Below are 21,386 nucleotides of genomic sequence, written 5' to 3' on the forward strand. Positions count from 1 at the left end.
AATAAAAACATTTATAAACTCCCCACTATCTTCAAAATTTAAATTTAAAAATATTTATAACAGTAACATTCTGCAAAATATTAATAATACTTCAAAATGTTAGAATAGAACTAAGATGATTTTGGAATAATAAAAAAGTTTCCTTTACTTTTCCAAATAGTGTTACCATTTTACATTTTAACAATAGACTATACATCAATATCATTATGCAAATTATACAAATGTATGTGAATCATCATCAGAATCCACAGAACGCTCTGACATAATCAGATTTCCAAATCAATTTTTTTTCAAAGACTTGGATTTGCGAAGATATAGTATTTTTATAATACTATTGCATTATTACATCCGATAAGATTGAACAATATGTTCTTTGACAAAAGGTCTGTTATGTTCGTAAAATAGATACATGTCCACTTCACACTGCGTAAATGTGAAATCCTAGCAAAGTGTTCATAGACCCAGTAAAACCAGATTCAATAATTTTAGACTACTCATTACTCATCGTTGGTATAATATGCTCAGTAATCGAGATTATGCTTTTGAAATAAAAAAATATAACCAGTTGTACCATTGATATTTTGGAGGAAAAGACATGTAGAGTTGTAAAGTGAGACCGCGGGAAAAATGAGAAATCAACCGCACCTTTACAGTAATCGCACCATCAGAAAAAAGTGTAACGATATCTAAACTAATGGAATTTGTAATGTCTATGGGGTAGACAGAAGACCATCAGGTGTCCATGCATTTATATTGTCTGCCCATGGACTTGGCATAGCCTCATGGTTAAACAACCAATCCAGAGGCAACGTGGGTAACTCTAATTGCTGTTGCTTACAGGCTTTAGTCACCTCACAGAACATGATCGGTTCAAGGCACTCAAACAAACTATCTTCATTGTTCGCTTTACTTAGATATGAAGAACATACTGTCTCTTGATTCCGAGAATGCAATGAAGAAGCTCCGGTTTCTCCTGTCGGATTTTGTAATTGATAGATGCCGTTAAGACTGAATGGTTTAGACAGGTTTTCTTCATATTTATCCTTACCTGAAAAAGCTGGATCTTCTTTCTCAACGTGATTAGGCTTTGCAGGTTGTTCCATCGATTTCTGGGAAGCAGTCTTTCTGTATATCCGGCATAACACGATATCCATGTGCTTCTGCACATGCCAGCTTACATTCCATCAGTGACTTTCCACGAGATAAGAGAAGCGAGATACTCCCCACCTTGATAGAGCACCTCACTTCTCTCAAAGCAACCGTCAAAAGTCGATACTGAGCCTGGGTTTATTAACAGATAGTAATAGAATAAAACATAAAGGAGGTTCACATGTTCATTTTATTTATATTTTAATCGATAGGGTGACATAGCAAGCATAAGACTGAAAAAACATGAAAAAAGTACCTTGCTTTTGGAAGAGCTGAAATCTGGTAACCGATACTCGTTCATGATCCACTCCGTCTTCTGCGCGCCGAGGGCTTTTCCTTTATAAAACACCAGAGTTTTCTTTATCCCGATACAGTGGAGCAGCTCGTTGCGAATTGCTCTATCTGTACCGGTGGACTTCCAGAAGCCTGACAACGTCAATCTGTTAAGCCGAGCGGATGACTTCCCGTGAACTCTTGGAACGAAAAAGAACGACTGTCTGTCACCAACATGAGGCAGACCTGCAAAAGTAAGAGAGCGCCTGTTAATATTCGTGCCTTTTTTTTTCCTAATTTGAAACAGGGGAAGACGAGGGTGTGAAGTATACGTGGTAGCTGCCAGGGGTCATATTGATACAAGTCCAAGGTTGGTATAATCATATCGATTTCGAGAGGATGGTCGCATTGGACTCTTTTCTTCAGATAAAAGCGAAGCAATTCCTCTTCTGTGGGATAGAATCTGAAGCCTGGAACGTCCATTAACTGTCGCTGCACGTCCCCATCGTCGTATATTTCTTCCAGCATGTCCATTTTTTTTCCTGAAATCGCTACCATGAATTCCCTTACCCAGCCACACGTAAATATATATGTTAACGACGGTGATCCCGCTAGACAACTTACCGAATTTCTTGGACTTCAAGGTATCCGACGTTTCTTAGCCTCGAAGAAATAGGAAGACGACGAGAAAATGGTCGACGATTAAAGGTCGAACTCTATTTATCAACATTCAAAAGCACTTTTCAAACGGGTAGTTTAAACAGGTTAGAATTTCAGTGGAAAACCATAAAAGATCCAGTATCATCCTCAGAAAATCTAGCGGAAATATTTGAAAATTTAGATTACAGTTGTCAAAATCTGGATACCTTAATGCTGAAGCCATTTCTATATTAAAAAAATGTTTAAATGATAAAATCACATCCGTTGAAACTTTAATGCTGAATTTATTTCTATCATTAAAAAATGATTTAAACATTTCTACACTGAAATTTTTGTCAAATTTAAATAATAAAATCATAAAGTCAACATCAATAAAAATAATTTCCTGAAATTATTAATAAATTAAAATGATAAAATCACCATCTAAAAACACCTTAATGCTGAATCTATTTCTCTCATTAAAAAGTGATTTAAACATTTCTACAATCAAATTTCTTGAAATTTTTGCCAAATTCAAATAATAAAATTACCATCAGTCTAAATTGTGGCCAGTCAGACCATGCCCTTTTCAAACGTGTCCTCCAAACTCGTTTTTTACTCGCTTTCTGTGCGCAGTGACAATGAATGTTCTTTTCGATTAAATTTCTGATGAAGTTAATACTGTATTTCGTTTCGAAGACTTTCTTGCTCTATTTCATTTCGTAGGACAAAGAAGACTTTCGTGCTGTATTTCGTTTCGAAGGACAACGAAGACTTTCTTTCGAAATTCGATGAAATTCTGACGAAGTTAATGCTGTGTTTCGTTTTGAGGAAACAACGAAGGCCTTACATTTGAAATTGCTTCACATCTTTGGATTTGATGGGGAAGCATTGTTATAATAACAATTATTATTCATCATTGTTTTCGCGGATATATATCCACTCTGCTACAGGGAAAAACATAGCCATGTATGTACCTTGGAAGTGTCTCTGTTAACGAAACTTGGAAATAAATCTAGTATTTGTGGGGTTGATACACTAAGTTTAACAGAAACGCGCCTGTTTTGGTGGAAACGGTGACTGATACGATTAATCTGACCTCTACATTGTTTGTATTGTAAATTCTAGCATTTGCGTCCATTCTAAATCGTTAAAATCCCAAAGCTCAATTATTAATGGGAGAAAAGGTCGTGGTTTCAAATTTCCACGAAAGTGATGATGAAATATTGATTCTAATCTTTCTGATGATGAAATATTTTGATGCCATACTTTTGACCTGGGATTACCAATATATGTTTAGTGTGTTAGCGCGCTATAGTTTAGAATGTGTTGGTATCTTACTGTTGTGAATGTGTGTAAATATTTACATGCCTAAATAATTATAAAATAATAAAATGTTATAAGTAATTGTGTTGAAGTGTTGTAAAATCTATATAAATTATGTAAATATTTTCTAATCATTTAAAAAAAAAAGAAAATTATTTCTGTATTACATAGTTCAGTGTGGGAGAGATTATTTTATTTTATTAAAAAATTATCAACATTTTTTTTTAAAAATAGATCATAATATACATTTCGTAATATAAATAATATAAATAAATTAAAAAAAGAGAAATAAATGTAAGGAAAAATAGTCCTTTCTACTCAAGTTTGAAATTATGTTGTGGCAAAAATTGCATACAAGATTATAATCTATATTGGTTAATACAAAATTAATAGATTTAAGTGGAAATTATGCTTGGCAAAAACTGCATACAAAATTATAATCTATATTGGTCAATGCTAAATTAATAGTAATAAATAGGTAAAGAGAATCCTGTAGCCTTGTTTTGACACAACTAATAAACTAAGATGTGAAATGGATAAATTGATTACTTACTTAGTAACAAGTAGTTATTTTACACTTACATAATTTTTGAGGAAAATCTAAATTAAAGCGGAAAAACTCCTCATAAGTATATTTATTTTGTTCTTATTTCTACTCATTGTTTATGCAAATTATTTAGATCTGATTTCTACCCATTGTTTATGCAAATACTTTCTTAAATTATGGTGGGAAGTAACTTAAGTGATTACCAATTATTTTCAAGGATTTAATTTTTGGATGCTTCTTCTATAATGCTTAAGAATAAAAAATCACTACACAAATATCTAAAATTTGTGTTTATTAATCTTTAGAATTTGTGATGTGATGTGATACTTTTGACCTTATTACCAAGGGTGTTGTAGTTTAGAATGTTTTACTGTTGTAGTGGTGAAAATGCTTGTAAATTTCTATATGTCAACTCAATGAAAAATTAATAAAAAGTTATAACTAATTGTGTTGTGATCTACAACCCATATAAAGTATGCAAACATTTTTTAATTGTGTGAAAAATATATATAGAAAAAAAAAATGTCCGTGTTATATAGGTCGGTATACGAAAGATGTTGTTTTTTACTCTATTAAAAAACTACTAACATTCTTACTAAAATAATTCATAATATACATTTCGTATTATAAATAAATTAAAAAAAAAGAAGCAAATGTTGGAATGCAGGTTAGCCCCTTCCACTCAAGTTGGAAATAATGTTGTGGGAAAAATTGTTTAAAAATAATAATCTACATTAGTCAATCCTAAATTAATAGTCCATAAAAAAAATATAATCTACATTTCATAAATTGAGATATGAAATGGATTAGTTAACTCCTTACTTAGAAACAAGGACTTATTTTACGATTACATAAGTTTTGAGGTAAGTATAAATAATAGGTGGGAAAATTCTGATAAGTATATTTATTTACATCTTATTCCTACCCATTGTTTATGCAAAAAAAAAAAAAAATTTAAAGTGGGAAGTAACTCCTAATAATTATATTTATTTAGATCTTATTTCTACCCATTGTTTATGCAAATACTTTCTCAAATTACTATGAGAGGTAACTTACCTAAGTAAGAGTTATTTTCAGGGATTTTATTTTTGGATGGTTCTCCTATAAAGCTTAAGAATAAAATATCACTACACAAATATCTAAAATTCATGCATTATAATTACAATTATATCCATAAATTATGTGAGACAATTATCCACATGATGTTATATTGTATAAATATTTATTTTTCAATTTTCAAATAATGGTAGTCAACATGAAAATAAATTAGTAGCCTACTAAAGTCATGCCTTGGCAACTAAAAATAAGGAAACCATATAGTTAAAAATCACACATATACATTATCAATAATATGCATATCACATTAAAAAAAAATTAAAGAAAGCATAAAATTTCTAAATATTTGTATTTTAATAAAATTACAAATAAAAATATCTCTATATAAAAACCTAAAATTTATATAAATATAAATAATATTAGTAAGAACTAGCGTAGATTATTATTAAAGAGCCTAATATGGAGGAAATGTTGTAGTTTTATTAAATGAGTGTAAACATCTAAATGTGGATCAATTAATAATAAAAAGTTAAAATTAAAAAATAATAAAATTGATTTCGTTATATTGTAGATGGTCATAATAATTAAAATATATAATATATAAATGCTAGCTATAAATTAAAATCTATTTTACCATGTAAATTAATTTTACCATAGATATTACTAACTTTACTATGAATATTATTAACTTGCAAATAACTTTTATTACAGTAACATAAACCAATACCATAATTTATTAATACCGCATTGCCAAAAGTAATAACTTATTCACTCTAAAATATTTTTTATAAATATTTTAATTTAATTTAACTTGATAATATAAAAATATTTTCTACCATCTTGATAATTTTCAAGATAGAAACTCGACTAATCTGCAATTACGGCCCCAAAGAGAGCTCAGGAATGTGGCCTTTCAGGCCCTTGTGGCAACTTTTCCCAAAAACCCCAAAAGCAATGGAGATCGGAGGAAACTTGTGAAGAAATCAGAGGTGATTCCATTGGTGGTTATCCTCTTGAGAGATCGAAGAACATCTCTCGCATTTTCATATCGTTCTTGGATAGAAAGGTTCGTGGGAATGTGGTCATCCTCCATGGATTCCTCTTGAGAGATCGAAGAACATCTCTCGCATTTTCATATCGTTCTTTGGTAGAAAGGTTCATGGGGATGTGGACATCCCCCATGTCTATGGAAGTATGGATGGATAAAACCTAGAATTTCAAGATGAAGTCCATGGAAGTATGGATGGATAAAACCTAGAATTGGATGTTGAATGGAAAATCCACATTGTATCCTCTGCAATAATGGTTTTTTTTATGTTTTTATTTAAGTTTACGGAGGGTGATGATAGAGATTTTAAAAAATGGTTTTTATTTATTTTTTGGATAACATTTAATGTATTTGGATCTTATTTAATGTATTTGACTAAGTGGTATTTGGACTTTAATCTATATGATGAGATTCCAAATACCCTTCTAGATTGGGTGAAAGTGCCTCCACTCTCTCTCCTCTTGGTGTAATGATTTTTTATCTCCTTTTGGTGTAATGATTTTCTACGAGAAATTGGAAATAAAGTTGTGAAATATTTGGATAAGGAAGAACCAAAATGATATCAATTTACATGTGTCAAAATATGTGTAGAAGTCAATTTCGAGAAGGGTATGCCTTCATAAATAAACCTAATGTTAGGTGCTTAGTCCCAGTGTCAAACCCTACACTATGAGAAGATCCCTTTCAAGTGTCAATTATTCCATGAATATCACAATTTCTCTAAAGATTGTAGGAAAGATTGAAAGCATATAAAGATGTGAACCCACCTTCATAACAACAAAAGAAATGGTAGACGCAAAACAATCAATAATAAGAAAAAAAAAATGGGGTATGCCTTGCAAAATCAACCTGAAGTCCATCGTGAAGACCCCATCACTAGCCCAAAAAAGAAGGTCTCTCGAAATGTAGTTGAAATCCTAGATCTAGAAGATGAGGAGTTCAAGGATGAAGAGGAGATGCCAATTTCTGAGCACAACACATATTTTCAATATTGAAGTGTCCCTTATCCCTATCTTTCTTGGCATACACATTTTTAAGGTAGGAGTGTGTTTTCAAGAATAAGAGTAAGATTGTGTTGAACCAACTCTATAGTATAGTCATCCCTCTTCTTTTGTTCTTTTGGTGATGATTTTTCCTTCGGGGAGAATTCCTTATTATCTTGGAAAACAACTAATAATTCTCCAAGGGTATGATTTTTAATGACAAAATAAGTTTCATGACAATCGAATCCAAGAGGATTACTTTTGATACTTTCTTATATTAAATAACAGCAAGGAGGAAGTTCCTTCATATGAATATTTCAAAATCTATATCCATCCCAAGCTCAACCCAATCAATATACCATTGAAAAAATGATAAATAGATGGTGAAAGATTATTATGGACATGAAAACAATTGTCAAACAACAGATTTTTAAATATAAGATAGAAAAAAATCTTCTTTCACACTCTTGGTTACCCTATTATATTATATGGATCCAAGATTTTCCTATACAATAATCTCTCCAAATAGTGGAAAACCATAGAATATTTCAATGACCAATTTATAACCTATAGTCTCAAAATTAATACAAATATACTTATCTTATCTTTATCATAGAAACCAGTCTTTCTCATTAAAAGCATGTTTATGAGAAAGTATTTAATATAAAAAAAAAATTAAACAACATGGAAAACAAGAAACTTCCTAAAATCATTTAAAACTCCAGTCAAATTATCTATCTTCTTAATTAATATCCCTTGATTAAATCACTTAAAGATAAAAAAAAAAGATAACATCATTCTGCTAAATAATATTAAAAATATTATTAAATTATATTGTAATAAACGATAAGGAAAAAAAAATATTATAACTAGTTAATTTATCCAAATATCTAAAACTAAAATAAAAATACTTTTAAACTCTACCATTTTTTGAAAATCTAAATTTTGAAATATTTAGTAAAGTAAACCTTCAAAATATTAGGATAATAACTCTTATGATCTTAGAATATGAAAAGATTTCACTTTTTCAAATATAGTATCACCTTTTCACCTATTAAGAGAGACTGATATCATTACTTCAAAATATTAGAATAGAACTCTGATGATCTTAGAATATTAAAAAATTTCACTTTTCAAATATAATGTTACCTTTTTACATCTTAACTGATAAACTGCATGTCTTTATCATTATACAAATGTATACCATCATCACAATCCATAGAACAGTCTAACGCAATCGGATTTCCAAAGCAAATTTATTTTTGAAAGACTGAAAAAAGATGGAAAAACAACCTTGTTTTCAAAAGAGCTGAAACCTGGTAACCTATACTCGTTCATGATCCACTCCGTTTTCTGCGGCAGAGGGCTTTTCCTTTATAAAACACCAGAGTTTTCTTTTTACTGATGCAGTGAAGCAGCTCGTTGCGAACTGCTCTGTCTGAACCGGTGGACTTCCAGAAACCAGACACCGTCAATCTGTTAGGCCGAACGCATGACTTCCCATGAATCCGTGGAACGAAAAAGAACAACTGTCTGTCGCCAGCATGAGCTAAACCTGCAAGAGTAAGATTGCACGAGTTAATATTAGTGATTTTTTTGTTTCCTAATTTGAAACGTCAGGGGAAAACGAGAGCGTGAAGTATAGGTGGTAGCTGCCAGGAGTCATATTGGTACCATAGCTACCAAATTCGGCCGAACCGGCCAAAAAATACGAAAATACGTCAGTTCGGTTCGATACGTCGATTAATACGATCATTTTTATAAGGTACGGCAATATCGGGTATTGCCAAAACCTAAACTCATTTACCGCTCATGGCCAAAGCGATTGCCTAGCCCTTATGGTAACCGTCATGGCAGATTCATTTTCAGTGATTTATTATTAGTTTACTGATTTTTTATTATTGTTAAATAAATTTAAATAAGATAGTTACTTAATGTTTTAAATCAATTTAATAGTATTTCAGTTTATATGGATTGGTTTAATGTTCAAGAGATTAATTTTCTAGAGGTTATTGGAAATTTATTTGAAATATGTAAAATTTTATTCTTTATATTAAATTTTAGTTTTGCAAATTTTGTTACTTATATTATTATATTATATTTTTTCTTTTTAATCTTATTAATAAATATGATATATTCTTTTTCATTTTTTTTCAATTATTTTATATAAGAGATGTCTATAATATTTTACAAATAAAAAATGCGCACACACACACACATATATATATATTAATAATTTTTAAATTTTGAAAAATAATATATTCAAGAATTTTCTAGTATCAAATTTTAAAGAGTCAAATCTTTTTAATTCAAATTCAGATTTGATAACTATGATTATACAAAAATGCAGAATGACAATTTTTTATCTGGGTGGGCAGTTTCCATGACGGCTAGGGTTTGAAGAATACTTGTTCAAACTGTAGTAAGAGTACCAAATCTGGAGGAAGACAGTGCCAGAGCGGTAGAGCTTCACAGAAGAGGGTAGGTTCTAACCCTACAGATGAAAAACCGAGGTCCAAAGGGACCCCATCTTATAAATAGGCAATGATGCACAAGGGTAAAACTGCACTGGACGAGGTGCAAATCTCAGGTTCTGAGAAGACAAGAAAGGAGGATACGACAAATAAAGGAAAGCTAAATAGTGAGGGAAAAGGTACCCAGAAACGACAAGAAATCATTAGAGGCAACAACAGAGCAGACAGACACAAGGAAAACCATACCTCAGAACAGAAATCAAAAGAAAAAGAGCTTGAGGATGAACAATCAGGGAAAAAAAAGGATTCAAACCAAGTTGAGGCAGGATAGGAAGGAGCAGATACGGGAGCTAGAAAGAAAGAGACCCGGGGATCGTGCAATCCTAAAGCAATTGAAACCCTAAGGGTAATAATCTCTGACCCAGAACTAGAGGCATACAGAGAACACATGGCAGAACATGCAGTGATCTGCAAGTTTATGGGTTTCTGGCCAATAGAACGAGCTTTGTGCTTGTGGATCAAGCAGCAATGGAAACCCAGAGGAGATGTAAGACTCCACGTAGGAGCCAAAGGCTTCTTCATAGTGGTATTCACCAATTTGGATGACAAGGATAGCATCTTTGATGGAGGCCCATATTTCTTCGCTTCAGCAGGTCTGTACATGAGACCTTGGAAGCCAAACCTCACACCATAATAGGAAACCTTCAAGCATGTACTGGTTTGGATTTGCATGTTTTCTCTACCCATTGACTACTGGGGACATGCAACACTTGAACAGATAGGCAACAAGTTAGGAACCTTCATCAAAGCATCAGAGGCAACATTACACAAGAGATACACCTCCTGTGCTAGGATCTATGTCGAGATGGATGTTTTGGGAGCTCTGCATGAGGGTCTATGGTTGGAATATAGAGATGAAGGGTATTTTCAAGCCATAGACTATGAGCAAATCCCATTTTGCAGCAGGAAATGTCATGAACATTGACATCTGATAAGAGAATGCCCAATGAACTTAACAATGGAGAAACCCAAGGAAAACACAGGGGGTAAGAATAAGGAGGCTTTTATTCGACCTCATGCTAGATAGCGAGCAAATAAAAGACAACAAAATAAAGCAAGTACCTCCTTTAGAACCACAAGCAATGCTTTTGAGGTGTTGGAATCAGAGAGAGAACTAGAGGACACCACTCAAGAGCGGGAGCCATTGCAAGAAAACCAGACCACAACTACACCAGGGACACAAGTCCAGCAAACAACTTCCCTCTTGATCCGGGACCAACAGAAGGACTAGAAGAGGATTCAGAAATGATGACTAGTGAAATGGGACTCGAGGATATGGAACTAAGCGACATTCTGGAACAGGAAGGAATGGACCACCCAAACATGGTAGAACAATGGAAAACAAAAGGCATTGAACATATATCGGAACAGGAGGTGAACAGAATCAACACGTTATTCATAGCACGACAACAAGTAGAGATGGATATGCAGAGAAGAAGCATGGGAACAACAAAAGGCCTAGGGGTGAGAGCTTAGGGGCTGCATCAAGCTACAACCAACCCAAAGTACCAGAAAAAATGAGGAAAAAGAACAAACAATGAAGCATTACAAGAGCTTGGTCAAATGCTCATAAACTCAGGTAAGATGAAAGCCCTTGAGGCGTTTACACTAACCTCCTAGAAATTCGTTTATTATGAAAGTACTTTCATGGAATGCTAGGGGGCTAAATAGCCTAAAGAAGCAGAGATTATTAAAGAAGAAAGTCAAAAAGGAACAACCAGATATGTTTTCTTGCAAGAAATTAAATGCTCCAGCAAAACAATGGAAAACATCATTAAAAAACTGGGGAAAAGGATATAATGCCTGGAAAAAGCAAGCAATGGATGGGAAGGGGGCTTGGCCATTCTTTGGAATCCTCAGGTTATCCAGATTATATTTTCTGAAGCAACCAGATTTCACATCTCAATTGAAATCCAAAGGGTAGGGAATCCCGACACCTATCTATGCACAAATGTCTATGGCCCTCAAAAACTAGAGGAAAAATTGCTATTTCTTAGAGGTCTATCCAACCTACAACAGAGATATCCCCAAGAAAAAGCTTTTATTGGAGGAGACTTTAATATGATTACTTTGCTTATGGAAAAAAAAAGGAGGAATCAGAACGCTCAACCGAGATACTGAAGCTTTCCAAGACTTTATCAAATTAGCTAAGCTGGTAGACATCATCCCTAAGGGCAAAGTTTTCACATGGAACAATAAAAGAGGGGGTGATAGGCAAACCGCCTCTAGACTGGACAGGTTCTTGGTAACTGAAACCATCCTTCTAGAAGGGATTATTGTGGATTTGGCCATACTACCTAGTGGAGGGTCGGACCACTGGCCCATAATAATGAATGTGGCCATCCTGGGCACAGCAAGGAATAAGCCCTTTAGATTTGAAATTTTTTGGCTAAGTCATCCAAAGTTTACATCGAAAATAAAATAATGGTGGAGTGAACCAATAGGTATAAGAGGCACTAAAATGTACATGCTCCAAGCTAAACTTAAACATATCAAAACTAGGTTAAAATCCTGGAATCAAGAAGTCTTCGGCAACATATTCAAAGAAACGAAGATGCTCGAGGAGCAATTGCAACGGATTCACAAGGATTGGATTCAGGGGAATATTACTCAAGAAATAAGAAACACAGAACAAAAGCTCATGCAGGAGTGGCAGACTAGATGTCAACAGGAGGAAACTCTATGGAAGCAAAAATCTAGAATTCAATGGCTTAAGGAAGGTGAAAAGAACACAAAATTCTTTCACAGATCTGCCATTGATCACAGGAGTGCTAATAAAATCTTAAGAATAAAGGATGATTAGGGGACCTCTGTGCAAACTCATCATGAAATATCAGCCCTTCTCATAAACCATTTCAACCAACTAGCTTTGGAACCCAACATTGATAGAGAGGAAGCCATGGGGGATCTAATGACTTCTATTCCCAAGCTTATTATAGGGGATCAAAACAAGGCTTTAAATCAAGCAATCACCTTGGAAGAAGTGGAAAAAGTAGTGAAAGAAATGCCCAATGGTAAGGCGCGAGGACCAGATGTTTTCACCATTGACTTTTACAAAGCCTGCTGGGATATAATCAAAATAGAAGTTTTGGAAGTGGTGGAGGATTCCCGGCGCTCTCCTTCCATCCTAAAATCTCTCAACTCTACGTTCATAACCCTTATACCAAAGGAGGAGGAAGCAAACACTCCATCAAAATTTCGACCAATTTCTCTACGCAATGTTCCGTACAGGATTATATCTAAAGTCACAGCTAATAGACTAAATACAATTCTTCCAGGAATTATATCGGAAGAACAAGCTAGTTATGTAGAAGGGGGACATATTATGGATAACATATTGCTAGCTCAAGAGATGATTCACACCCTCCAAACTCAGAAAAAAGCTGGAATGCTAATGCAGCTGGATCTGTCGAAGGCTTATGGTAAAGTCAGCTGGCACTACTTGGAGGCTATTCTTACTGCCTTTGGCTTTGTGAAGAAGTGGATAATTTGGATCCTAGCCCTGATTAAGTCTACCAGATTATCAATTCTGGTTAACGGAGCTCCCAGAGTGCAGTTCACACCTTCTCGTGGTATGAGGCAAGGGGATCCCCTATCCCCCTTCCTGCCTGTGATACTAATGGAAGGTCTTAGTAGGCTTATCAGAAAAGCTAAAGAGGATGGCTTGATTCAAGGACTCCAACCCCTGCCTGCGTGCCCTGCAACCACTCATCAATAGTTTGTCGATGATACAATGCTGCATGGCACGCCCTCAATCAAAGAAGCTCCTGGTTTCAAAAACATTCTCAATCGTTTCAGCCTTGCTTTAGGTATGGAACTCAATCTAGCTAAATCTTCCATATTATTTTTTAATACGCACATAGCAGTCTAGAAAAACATATCTAATGTCCTCGGATTCAAGAGGTGTAACCTCCCATCTAGATACCTAGGCATTCCATTGACAGACAAACCTTGGCAAAAAGAGCACTGGGAAAAATGATTGCTAATTTAGAAAAGCGTTGTCAACATTGGACTCATAGGACCCTTAACTTTGTAGGCCGCTTTGTCCTCACCAAATCTGTCCTCCAGGCTATTCCTCAATTCATGCAATCTATTCTCCCGGCACCTAAAGGGGTTCTTTAGAAAATTCGTCTCATCCAGAAAGCCTTTCTTTGGTCTGGAAACTCAGTTAAATAGAAGTAGTCTTTGATGGCATGGGACAAGATCTGCAAACCCAAACACCTTGGTGGGTTAAATCTTCAGGACCCTTATACCGTCAACCGAGCATGTGGAGCTAAGTTATGGTGGAGATGGGTTAAAGAACCAAAAATACCTTGGGCCAATCATTGGAAAGCTAAGTATGCAGTTAATTACAACCCTCATAATCTAATCAGGATGCAGGAACCACCAGACGGATCTCCAATATGGAATCTTGCTAGAAATAATCGAGGAATAATTCAGGAACAGAGTTTTTGGGAAGTCCATAATGGATGGACTGCTCTATTCTGGGAGGATGCATGGCAGCAATTACTTAGGCTGGAAAGCTAGAATTTCCTCACCATTTAGAGAAGAAACCAGGAACTAGGGAAGATAACCGTGAATCATTACTGGAGGCCTAACAATACTATTCAAGCTTGGCAACGGTGGATCTTTAACGATACATTGCAACCAGAAGTGGAGGACAACATTATGAGGGCGTTGCAAATAGAGCTGGCTAAAAGGAAAATAAGAAATGATTATGATGTAGACCAACTGCGTTGGGGCAAGCTCGAGGGGGTGATTTATCCCTCAAAGAAGCAAGAGGATATATAGAAGGAAGAGACCAAGGGGAAAAAGTCAATTGGTATAACAGAGTATGGGATTCTAAACTATGGCTGAAGATTAAAACATTTTTTTGGCTCTTGATGCATAGAAGAACTCTTACATGGGAGAACTTTTGAAAAAAAGGGTTCATAGGCCCCTCACACTGCCCCCTGTGTGAAAATGAGGAAGAGTCCATGAATCATCTCCTAAATATTTGTAGCTGGACAGAAAGCCTATGGAACTGGATGGAAAACATATTTAGAAGCACGGACAGAAACAAAGACTTAATACAGGAAAGCATAGGAATTGGCGAAGTAACTTTTCCAAATCCCAAACAGTCAATACATTATGGAAACTAATCCCTGGGTTCATAGTGTGGTCAGTTTGGAAAGAATGAAATAGAAAAGTGTTTCAAAATGAAGCAAAAACCATAGAAGTTATCAGAGCCACCATACTACAAAACATGAGGGAAACAACTCTTACCAGATGGAAAGCAGAATAGAACAAAGATCTATCAGTAACTGACTTACAAATTCTTCTGACTTTTGGAATTGAGGCAGGCACCATCTATAGTACATCTAAACCATGACAATAGCAAGGCCCCTCCTTGAATGTCTGGATACCACCACCAACAGGCTTTCACAAACTCAACTTCGATGGGGCTTCTCGAGGCGATCTTGGACTGACAGGTATAGGAGGTGTCATCTGAGATTACAAAGGGGAAATTCAACATATTTTTAGCCAATCTTTGGGAGAAGGAACCAACAATGAGATGGAATTCACGGCGTTAGAACAAGGGCTTCGAATACTCATTCGTCTAGGAAAAGGAGCTACAGTGGTGGAAGGGGATTCTCTTTTGGCTATCAATGCCGCAAGGAAAATGCAGATGGGATCGAAATCGAGTAAGGTAACGAAGCATTGGAGGTTGGCCAAGGTCACAGAGCTCATAGCAGAGCATCTCTCAAGCATTGACGGAATCATTCTGCAAGCGGTAAGAAGGATGGCAAACGCAGTGGCCGATTGTCTGGCCAACTACGGGATTGATCACCTCATTAACTACCCAGACACCTCTTGGCATGATGTCACATGCACAAAACTTCGAGATCAGCGTTTACATATTTCGAGAAAAGACATTCGTTACAGGGAAGAGGGGAGCAGCAGTTCGATGGGACACTCCTTAATAGCGAATGAAGACAGCCTTTAAGGCTCACGTCCTGGATCATAATACCTTGAAATGGATTGGGGAGGGCAGACACCATCACCCGCAATGGAAGATGAAGGAAATACTGAAGAAGAATGACTGTTAGAAATCTCTAGGCTCAGTGGATGAATCATGGCCCATGACAAGAAAACTCCAGCATGACAAATCTGCTACCTCGAATCGCAGGAAGGGGTAGACACGCCGGTAAAGAAAGAGAAGAAACTCGGCTAGATTCCGGGGATATATGCAAGCCTTACTCAACCGTGGCGCTCTTTCTTCCACTATATCTATAGTGTTTCACCAAAAAGCTCCTACATCTTTTTCTACTCGCCCGACTCTTCATCCTCAGTGCTTGTCTTGCTTCTGCATCTCGTTTTCTGAAGAGTCTCCTTCACCCTCTGTCACCCACACAGTTCATTGTACGAGGAGGACAATCAACAAAAAATATGATTGGCACCGTCAACAGGATACAGGGGAGGACACATGGCTCTCAACCAATAACCTCATGTGTGGCAGAGTTAAGGCTCTGAATCGGCATCATGAGCAGGAGATGGGAAACTTTAATGGTAGTTATTATGGCAGGAACAGCATATCTCCGATGGTGAAATGGGAGATCTCAAGCCAAACCTTACCACCCTCAGCTATATCTAAGGTGTCAAACTAGGGGATCAGAACACTGCTTTCTCCTGCCTCTTTTCTTAATAATCACAGTGCTGCTAGGATTTTCATTGTACCCTTGACCTACAATTACATTATGGCGCGTGAGGGCAGTCGAAATGTCTCTGCTAACCAGGACCTGCAGAAAGCCCAGGAGACTTATGAAACCCAGACCACTCAGAGAGAAAAACGCAAAATCGAAGAGCTCGAAGTTGCGGTTACAGAGGAGGAAGAACAGTTGGACGCTCAGGCTCTGGAGAAGGAAATGGACTGGCTTTCTGATCCAGGTACAACGACTACAAGAGCAACACAATTCGTTCAAATCCAAGGAGAAATGTGGAGAATGAAGACCATGCTGGCCAAGGCGCTCAGCATGCAGGCTGAAGATATCAAGAGAGCTCACCAAGCCATCTCCCTCATTTCTATAGAGAATTCGGCTAAGCTAGATGCCATGGAGTTCAATTTCAGTGCCCTGACTCAGGAAGTCAGAATCCTTTCGCAAAAGCTAAGTGTCCTCATCAATCTCCTCAGGCACTCCATCCATCAGGGATCCAATGCTGTGATGGTTGTCTTGGCGGAGGTAATGGACACCAGCCAGGTGAAGCGCCCCACTCCGCAAAGGATTCAGCAGCCCGAGTTCGTGACTGCAATGGCAGGCCCAAGTGCGGCCAGTAAAGACTATGTGATTTTGAAGCTATAATGGCTTCTTAGTTTCTTGTTTCTCTTTTGTTTTTGTATCTCTTTGTCGTAGCTATGGAGGTCCTCGAGGCCCTCTTTCCTTTTGGAATTATTGACAAGCAGCCCAGAGTGGTGATTTTTTCTAGTTTAGACCCCTTGTTAGGCAGCGCTGTGTGGTTAGCCTCAAGTTTAGTAAATATATGTTCAGCTACTTATAGTCATTTTGAGCATGCATTGATGATTTCGCTTTGTCTGTACGTACAAAGCTTTTGTATCCTATGTATTTTTATGAATTAATATATAACCCCTGATTTAAAAAAGAAAAGAAAAGAAAAGAAAAGATAACTGTGATTATACAAGTCCAAAGTTGGTAGCATCATATCGATTTCCAGTGGATGGTCACATTGGACTCTTTTCTTTGGACAAAAGGAAACCAATTCCTCTTCTGTGGGATAGAATTTGAATCCCGGAACATCCATTAACTCTCGTTGCACGTCCCCATCGTCGTATATTTCTTCCAGTATGTCCATTTTCATTTTGCTGAAGAACAACTACCGTGAATTCCCAGCCACACGTAAATATATATGTTAACGACGGTCTTGCCGGTAGATAAATTACCGAATTTCTTGGACGTAAAGGTATCCCGAAGTTTCTTAGCCTCGAAGAAATGGGAAGACGATGAAAAAATGGTCGATGATTAAAGGTAGGTACATTTCAAACAAGTAGTCTAAACCGGCCACAATTTAGCTGAAAAACAATAAAATATCTAGTCTGATTTTGAGAAGATTTAGTGGATATTTTTGAAATTTTGGATTATATGAGCTTTAGGTTTTGGGTGGTGTAAATGTTTTTTATAAGAGGTGCTTCACATTTTTTTTGATAATGGTTAATCTAATTTATCTATTAAAAAAACAATTAAATCATTTGTAGAATCAATTTTATATTGTTAGATATAATATTTTTGTGATTTATAATGTAAATATTAGTGTTTGGGATTAATCACATCGTTAGGATTTAGTAAAAATTTTGAACTAAGATTAATCCTCAAATCTTAACGATGTAATTATTCCCAAAGACTGATATCTACAAATTTATTGACGAATTGACATGAGAAATTCATGGAAATTGTATCCTCGATACAAAACGCCCTTTTCAAACGTCTCCAAACTCGTTCTTTACTAGCGTTCTCTGCGCAATGACAATGAATCTCTTTTTCGATGAATTTCTGATGAAGTTAATGCTGTGTTTTGTTTCGAAGAAACAACGAAGAGTTACTTTTGAAATTGCTTCACATCTTTGGCTTTGATGGGGAAGCATGTTATAATAATAATTATTGTTCCTCATTACTTCCGCGGATATATATGCACTCTGCTGCAAGGAAAAATATGGCCATGAATGTACTTAGGAAGCCTCCCTGTTAACAACTATTTTGTGGGGCCGTTGATGTTTTTGTTGGAACTGGTTATTGATAGGATCACTCTGAGCTATACACTGTTTTGAACTGTAAATTCGAGTATTTACCTCCAATCTTAATAGGCTAACATCACAAGGAGCAATTATTGATGGTAGAAAGTGCCACTCATGAGTAGTGTAGCGGTTTCAAATTTCCAAGAAAGTGATGTAAATATTTACGGTGATCTTTAGAAATCGTGGTGTGATCTCCAATATATATAATATATCTTTTTATTCCCCAGTGGCGCTCCATATTTTGGAATATATATCTTTATTGTTTAGATGCGCTTTATAATTTAGAATATATCTTTATTGTTTAGATGTTTTTTATAATTTAGAATATGTTGATGGAGTAAATGTTTATAAGACTAAAATTAATATGAAATTAGTATAGTATGGGAAGATATTGTAGCTTATGTAATTATTATGTAATTATGTATGTTTATTTAAATGTTCATTTAATTAATAATAAAATTTTAAAAGTAATAAAATATAATAAAATGTTAAAGTAATAAAAATAATAAAATATAATTCGTTATATTGTAATTTTGTTTTCATTAACAATTTTGTAAATAAAATAAAATTTTAATATATAGATTTTATTAAAATATATCACATATAAATACTGGTTTATTAATATTTATTTAACCAATAATGATTTGGTAACCAATTTAAATGTAATTAATAAGCATATAAAAACTTAATACTTATTCACCTCCATTTTACCATGAATATTATTAACTTACAAATAATTTTTGTCACAATGCCATAGGCTAATATCATCAATTATCAATACAACATGCACAAAACCCATAACTCATCGAGAAACAAAATGTTTTATAAATATTTAATTTAATTTGATTTTATAATATTTTTTTAATTAAATCTAAACCTAAAAAGGTTATAATTAATTTTGAAATATATCAAAATCCTCTATCCTCACTACCACTAGAAAATATTCTATGGATATTCCATAAAGATTAAATTAAAGTTTTAATAAAATTAAAAATGAGAATAATATTATATATAGAGATGTGACATTTATATAATATAAATAATATTATTAGGAACCATCATAGATCCATGATTTACTAAGCTATGAGAGGAATCAAACCACTCAAGGTGCAAACCTTTCCTAAAATTTTGAGCTTAAAAAGAAGTTTGCATCTTGAAAGATTTGATCCACTTGGTAGAGCCTTAGTAAAGATAAATGTATATTGGTGTCTAAGAAAATGGTCATGGTTTAGTAATTAAATATCTAAGATAAGTATAAATTTATAAGAGTCGTAACTTTACAAAATAAGGAATTAAAGCGGTTAAGCCAATTATTATTTCTATTTTCTAAATTAACAATCCACAAAATGGTTATAAGTGCTTCTTTTGGGAAATCCATATGGTGATTATGGGTATGTATATTTTAATTATACCTTTTGAGTGTTGAGGGTATTTCTCATTCATTCTTGTTCTGATTTAGGCATGGAACAAAAATGGGAAGTTTCGAGTTGATAATAGTTGGTTGTATTTGATTATTGGTAATATGAGTAAGTATAATGATGCATGCACACATGAAAACGGTGGTTGTTGAGAGAAATGTCTATAGCTAAGATTCGTTTCAGTTTCTAGCATTGATATTTCTTAGTTAGTCTATGCTAGAGCCTTGCAAGAAGTGGAAAAGGTTAAAGGAATGGATTATAAAGAAGGGTATTCATCTCTTTTAGATGTGTAGGATGAAGATGAAAGAGAGGTGGAAATTTTTGGATTGTTTTGTGTGAGAGAGAGATTCAAGAATATTTTTTTATAGCTTGATAGTTAGAATCTTTAGTGACTTAGAGTTTCCCTAGGAATTCATTCTCATATATACATAACCTTATCTTGTTGGTGACCTTTTACTGAGAGAGAGATGGAACTATAAGTTCTACGGTTGGGTGGAACATTCGATTTCTACAACCAATTATTATAACTATTTCATAAAGATAGGTGCCCTCTGATATATATGTATTACATTTTTGTTGTGCCATTTACTATTTAGTGTTTTGTATATTAATGAGTAGTTTTCATTTGCATTTTTTGACATTTTCTTGATTAATGCATGATATTTTCATTATGTTGCATGCTTATTGATTTATTAAAATGGTATCATATGTTTAAAATTGCTTGAATAATATGAATTTATAAGATCCTCGATGATGGGTAAATTATAGTTTGGTATAAAAACAATAGTTTACAACACTCAAGTCCTATCTATTGATATATAGAGCAGATAAATTATGGTTCAACAAATACTGAGTTAGAGATTTCCTTTATTGCTAAAGAAAAATTTGTTGGAAATTATAAAATTTTGAAAATTTTCTATACAAGTTGTATCATTAGTGATGAGGTAAAATAGATGGAACCCCTCTGGAGGACATATGTTAAATGACATGGGAGATTACATGTTATAGGATGACATGGAGCTGCAAAACTTTGCACCATGGAGATCATTTGTGTGAAGTGGTAGGGCCAAAATGTTTTAGTGCCATGACTACAGAGGTAGTTATGAGAGAAAATGTAGGCATTTCTTAAAATGTGATTCAATGGGACCATGGTTCATGTCCTTTTCCAAACTTCCTTTGTAAGAGTTTAGAAGATGAAACCATTTAGTGATTAGGGAATTACTTTATAGCCCATAATCTATTCTAGACTCCAATTTGTATTAATAACAATGGATATGTGTGGCCACCATTATATTTAAATTGGGCACAACTTGGAAACTTATAAGAAATATCCACTGTAGATCTTAGATTATAGTTAGGAGCAATGTTACATTAATGTTAACCATTGTTACACTTTCACATTAATATTGACCATGTTGAATGTAACGATAACTTTAAGGTTAATGATACATTAATTGTTGAAGATGGCTAACCATGGTTGAATATGGTTGACCTTAGTTAAATATGGCTCACTATAATTAAAATGGCTGATCTTGATTAATTATGGTTGAACATGATCAATTTGGTTGACCTTAATTGAACATGGTTGACCATGATCAATTATCGTTGACCTTGAATAACCATGGTTG

The 21,386-nt window shown here is 34.7% G+C and overlaps 2 protein-coding genes across 2 annotated transcripts in view; both read right to left on the reverse strand.

Moving 5' to 3' along the window:
* LOC149217832 (NAC domain-containing protein 22-like) overlaps window positions 1-21,386 on the reverse strand; it is a 198,308-nt gene that overhangs the window by 89,853 nt on the left and 87,069 nt on the right. The gene's annotated exons all lie outside the window — the stretch shown is intronic.
* LOC149217834 (NAC domain-containing protein 22-like) lies at window positions 466-1,963 on the reverse strand. The gene is made up of 3 exons (XM_089391432.1): window positions 1,755-1,963; window positions 1,406-1,668; window positions 466-1,160 (listed from the first exon to the last, which is right to left on the reverse strand). Exons 1-3 carry the CDS (start codon window positions 1,954-1,956, stop codon window positions 711-713), a joined length of 915 nt encoding a protein of 304 aa, XP_089247558.1. The 5' UTR covers window positions 1,957-1,963; the 3' UTR covers window positions 466-710.

Source organism: Pinus tabuliformis, chromosome 1_1 (assembly GCF_031772625.1).
Source record: "Pinus tabuliformis cultivar Carrire ecotype Pingquan chromosome 1_1, CPIR1, whole genome shotgun sequence".
NCBI lineage: Eukaryota > Viridiplantae > Streptophyta > Pinopsida > Pinales > Pinaceae > Pinus > Pinus tabuliformis.

What these genes read in the sequence shown, in the direction of transcription:
- LOC149217834 (XM_089391432.1), bottom strand. Translation starts at nt 1,956, where the DNA reads ATGGACATGCTGGAAGAAATATACGACGATGGGGACGTGCAGCGACAG. An exon ending in TGACCCCTGGCAGCTACCAC is followed by an intron (nt 1,669 to 1,754) that starts GTATACTTCACA and finishes TTACTTTTGCAG; the next exon opens with GTCTGCCTCATGTTGGTGAC. An exon ending in TCAGCTCTTCCAAAAGCAAG is followed by an intron (nt 1,161 to 1,405) that starts GTACTTTTTTCA and finishes TGGCATGTGCAG; the next exon opens with AAGCACATGGATATCGTGTT.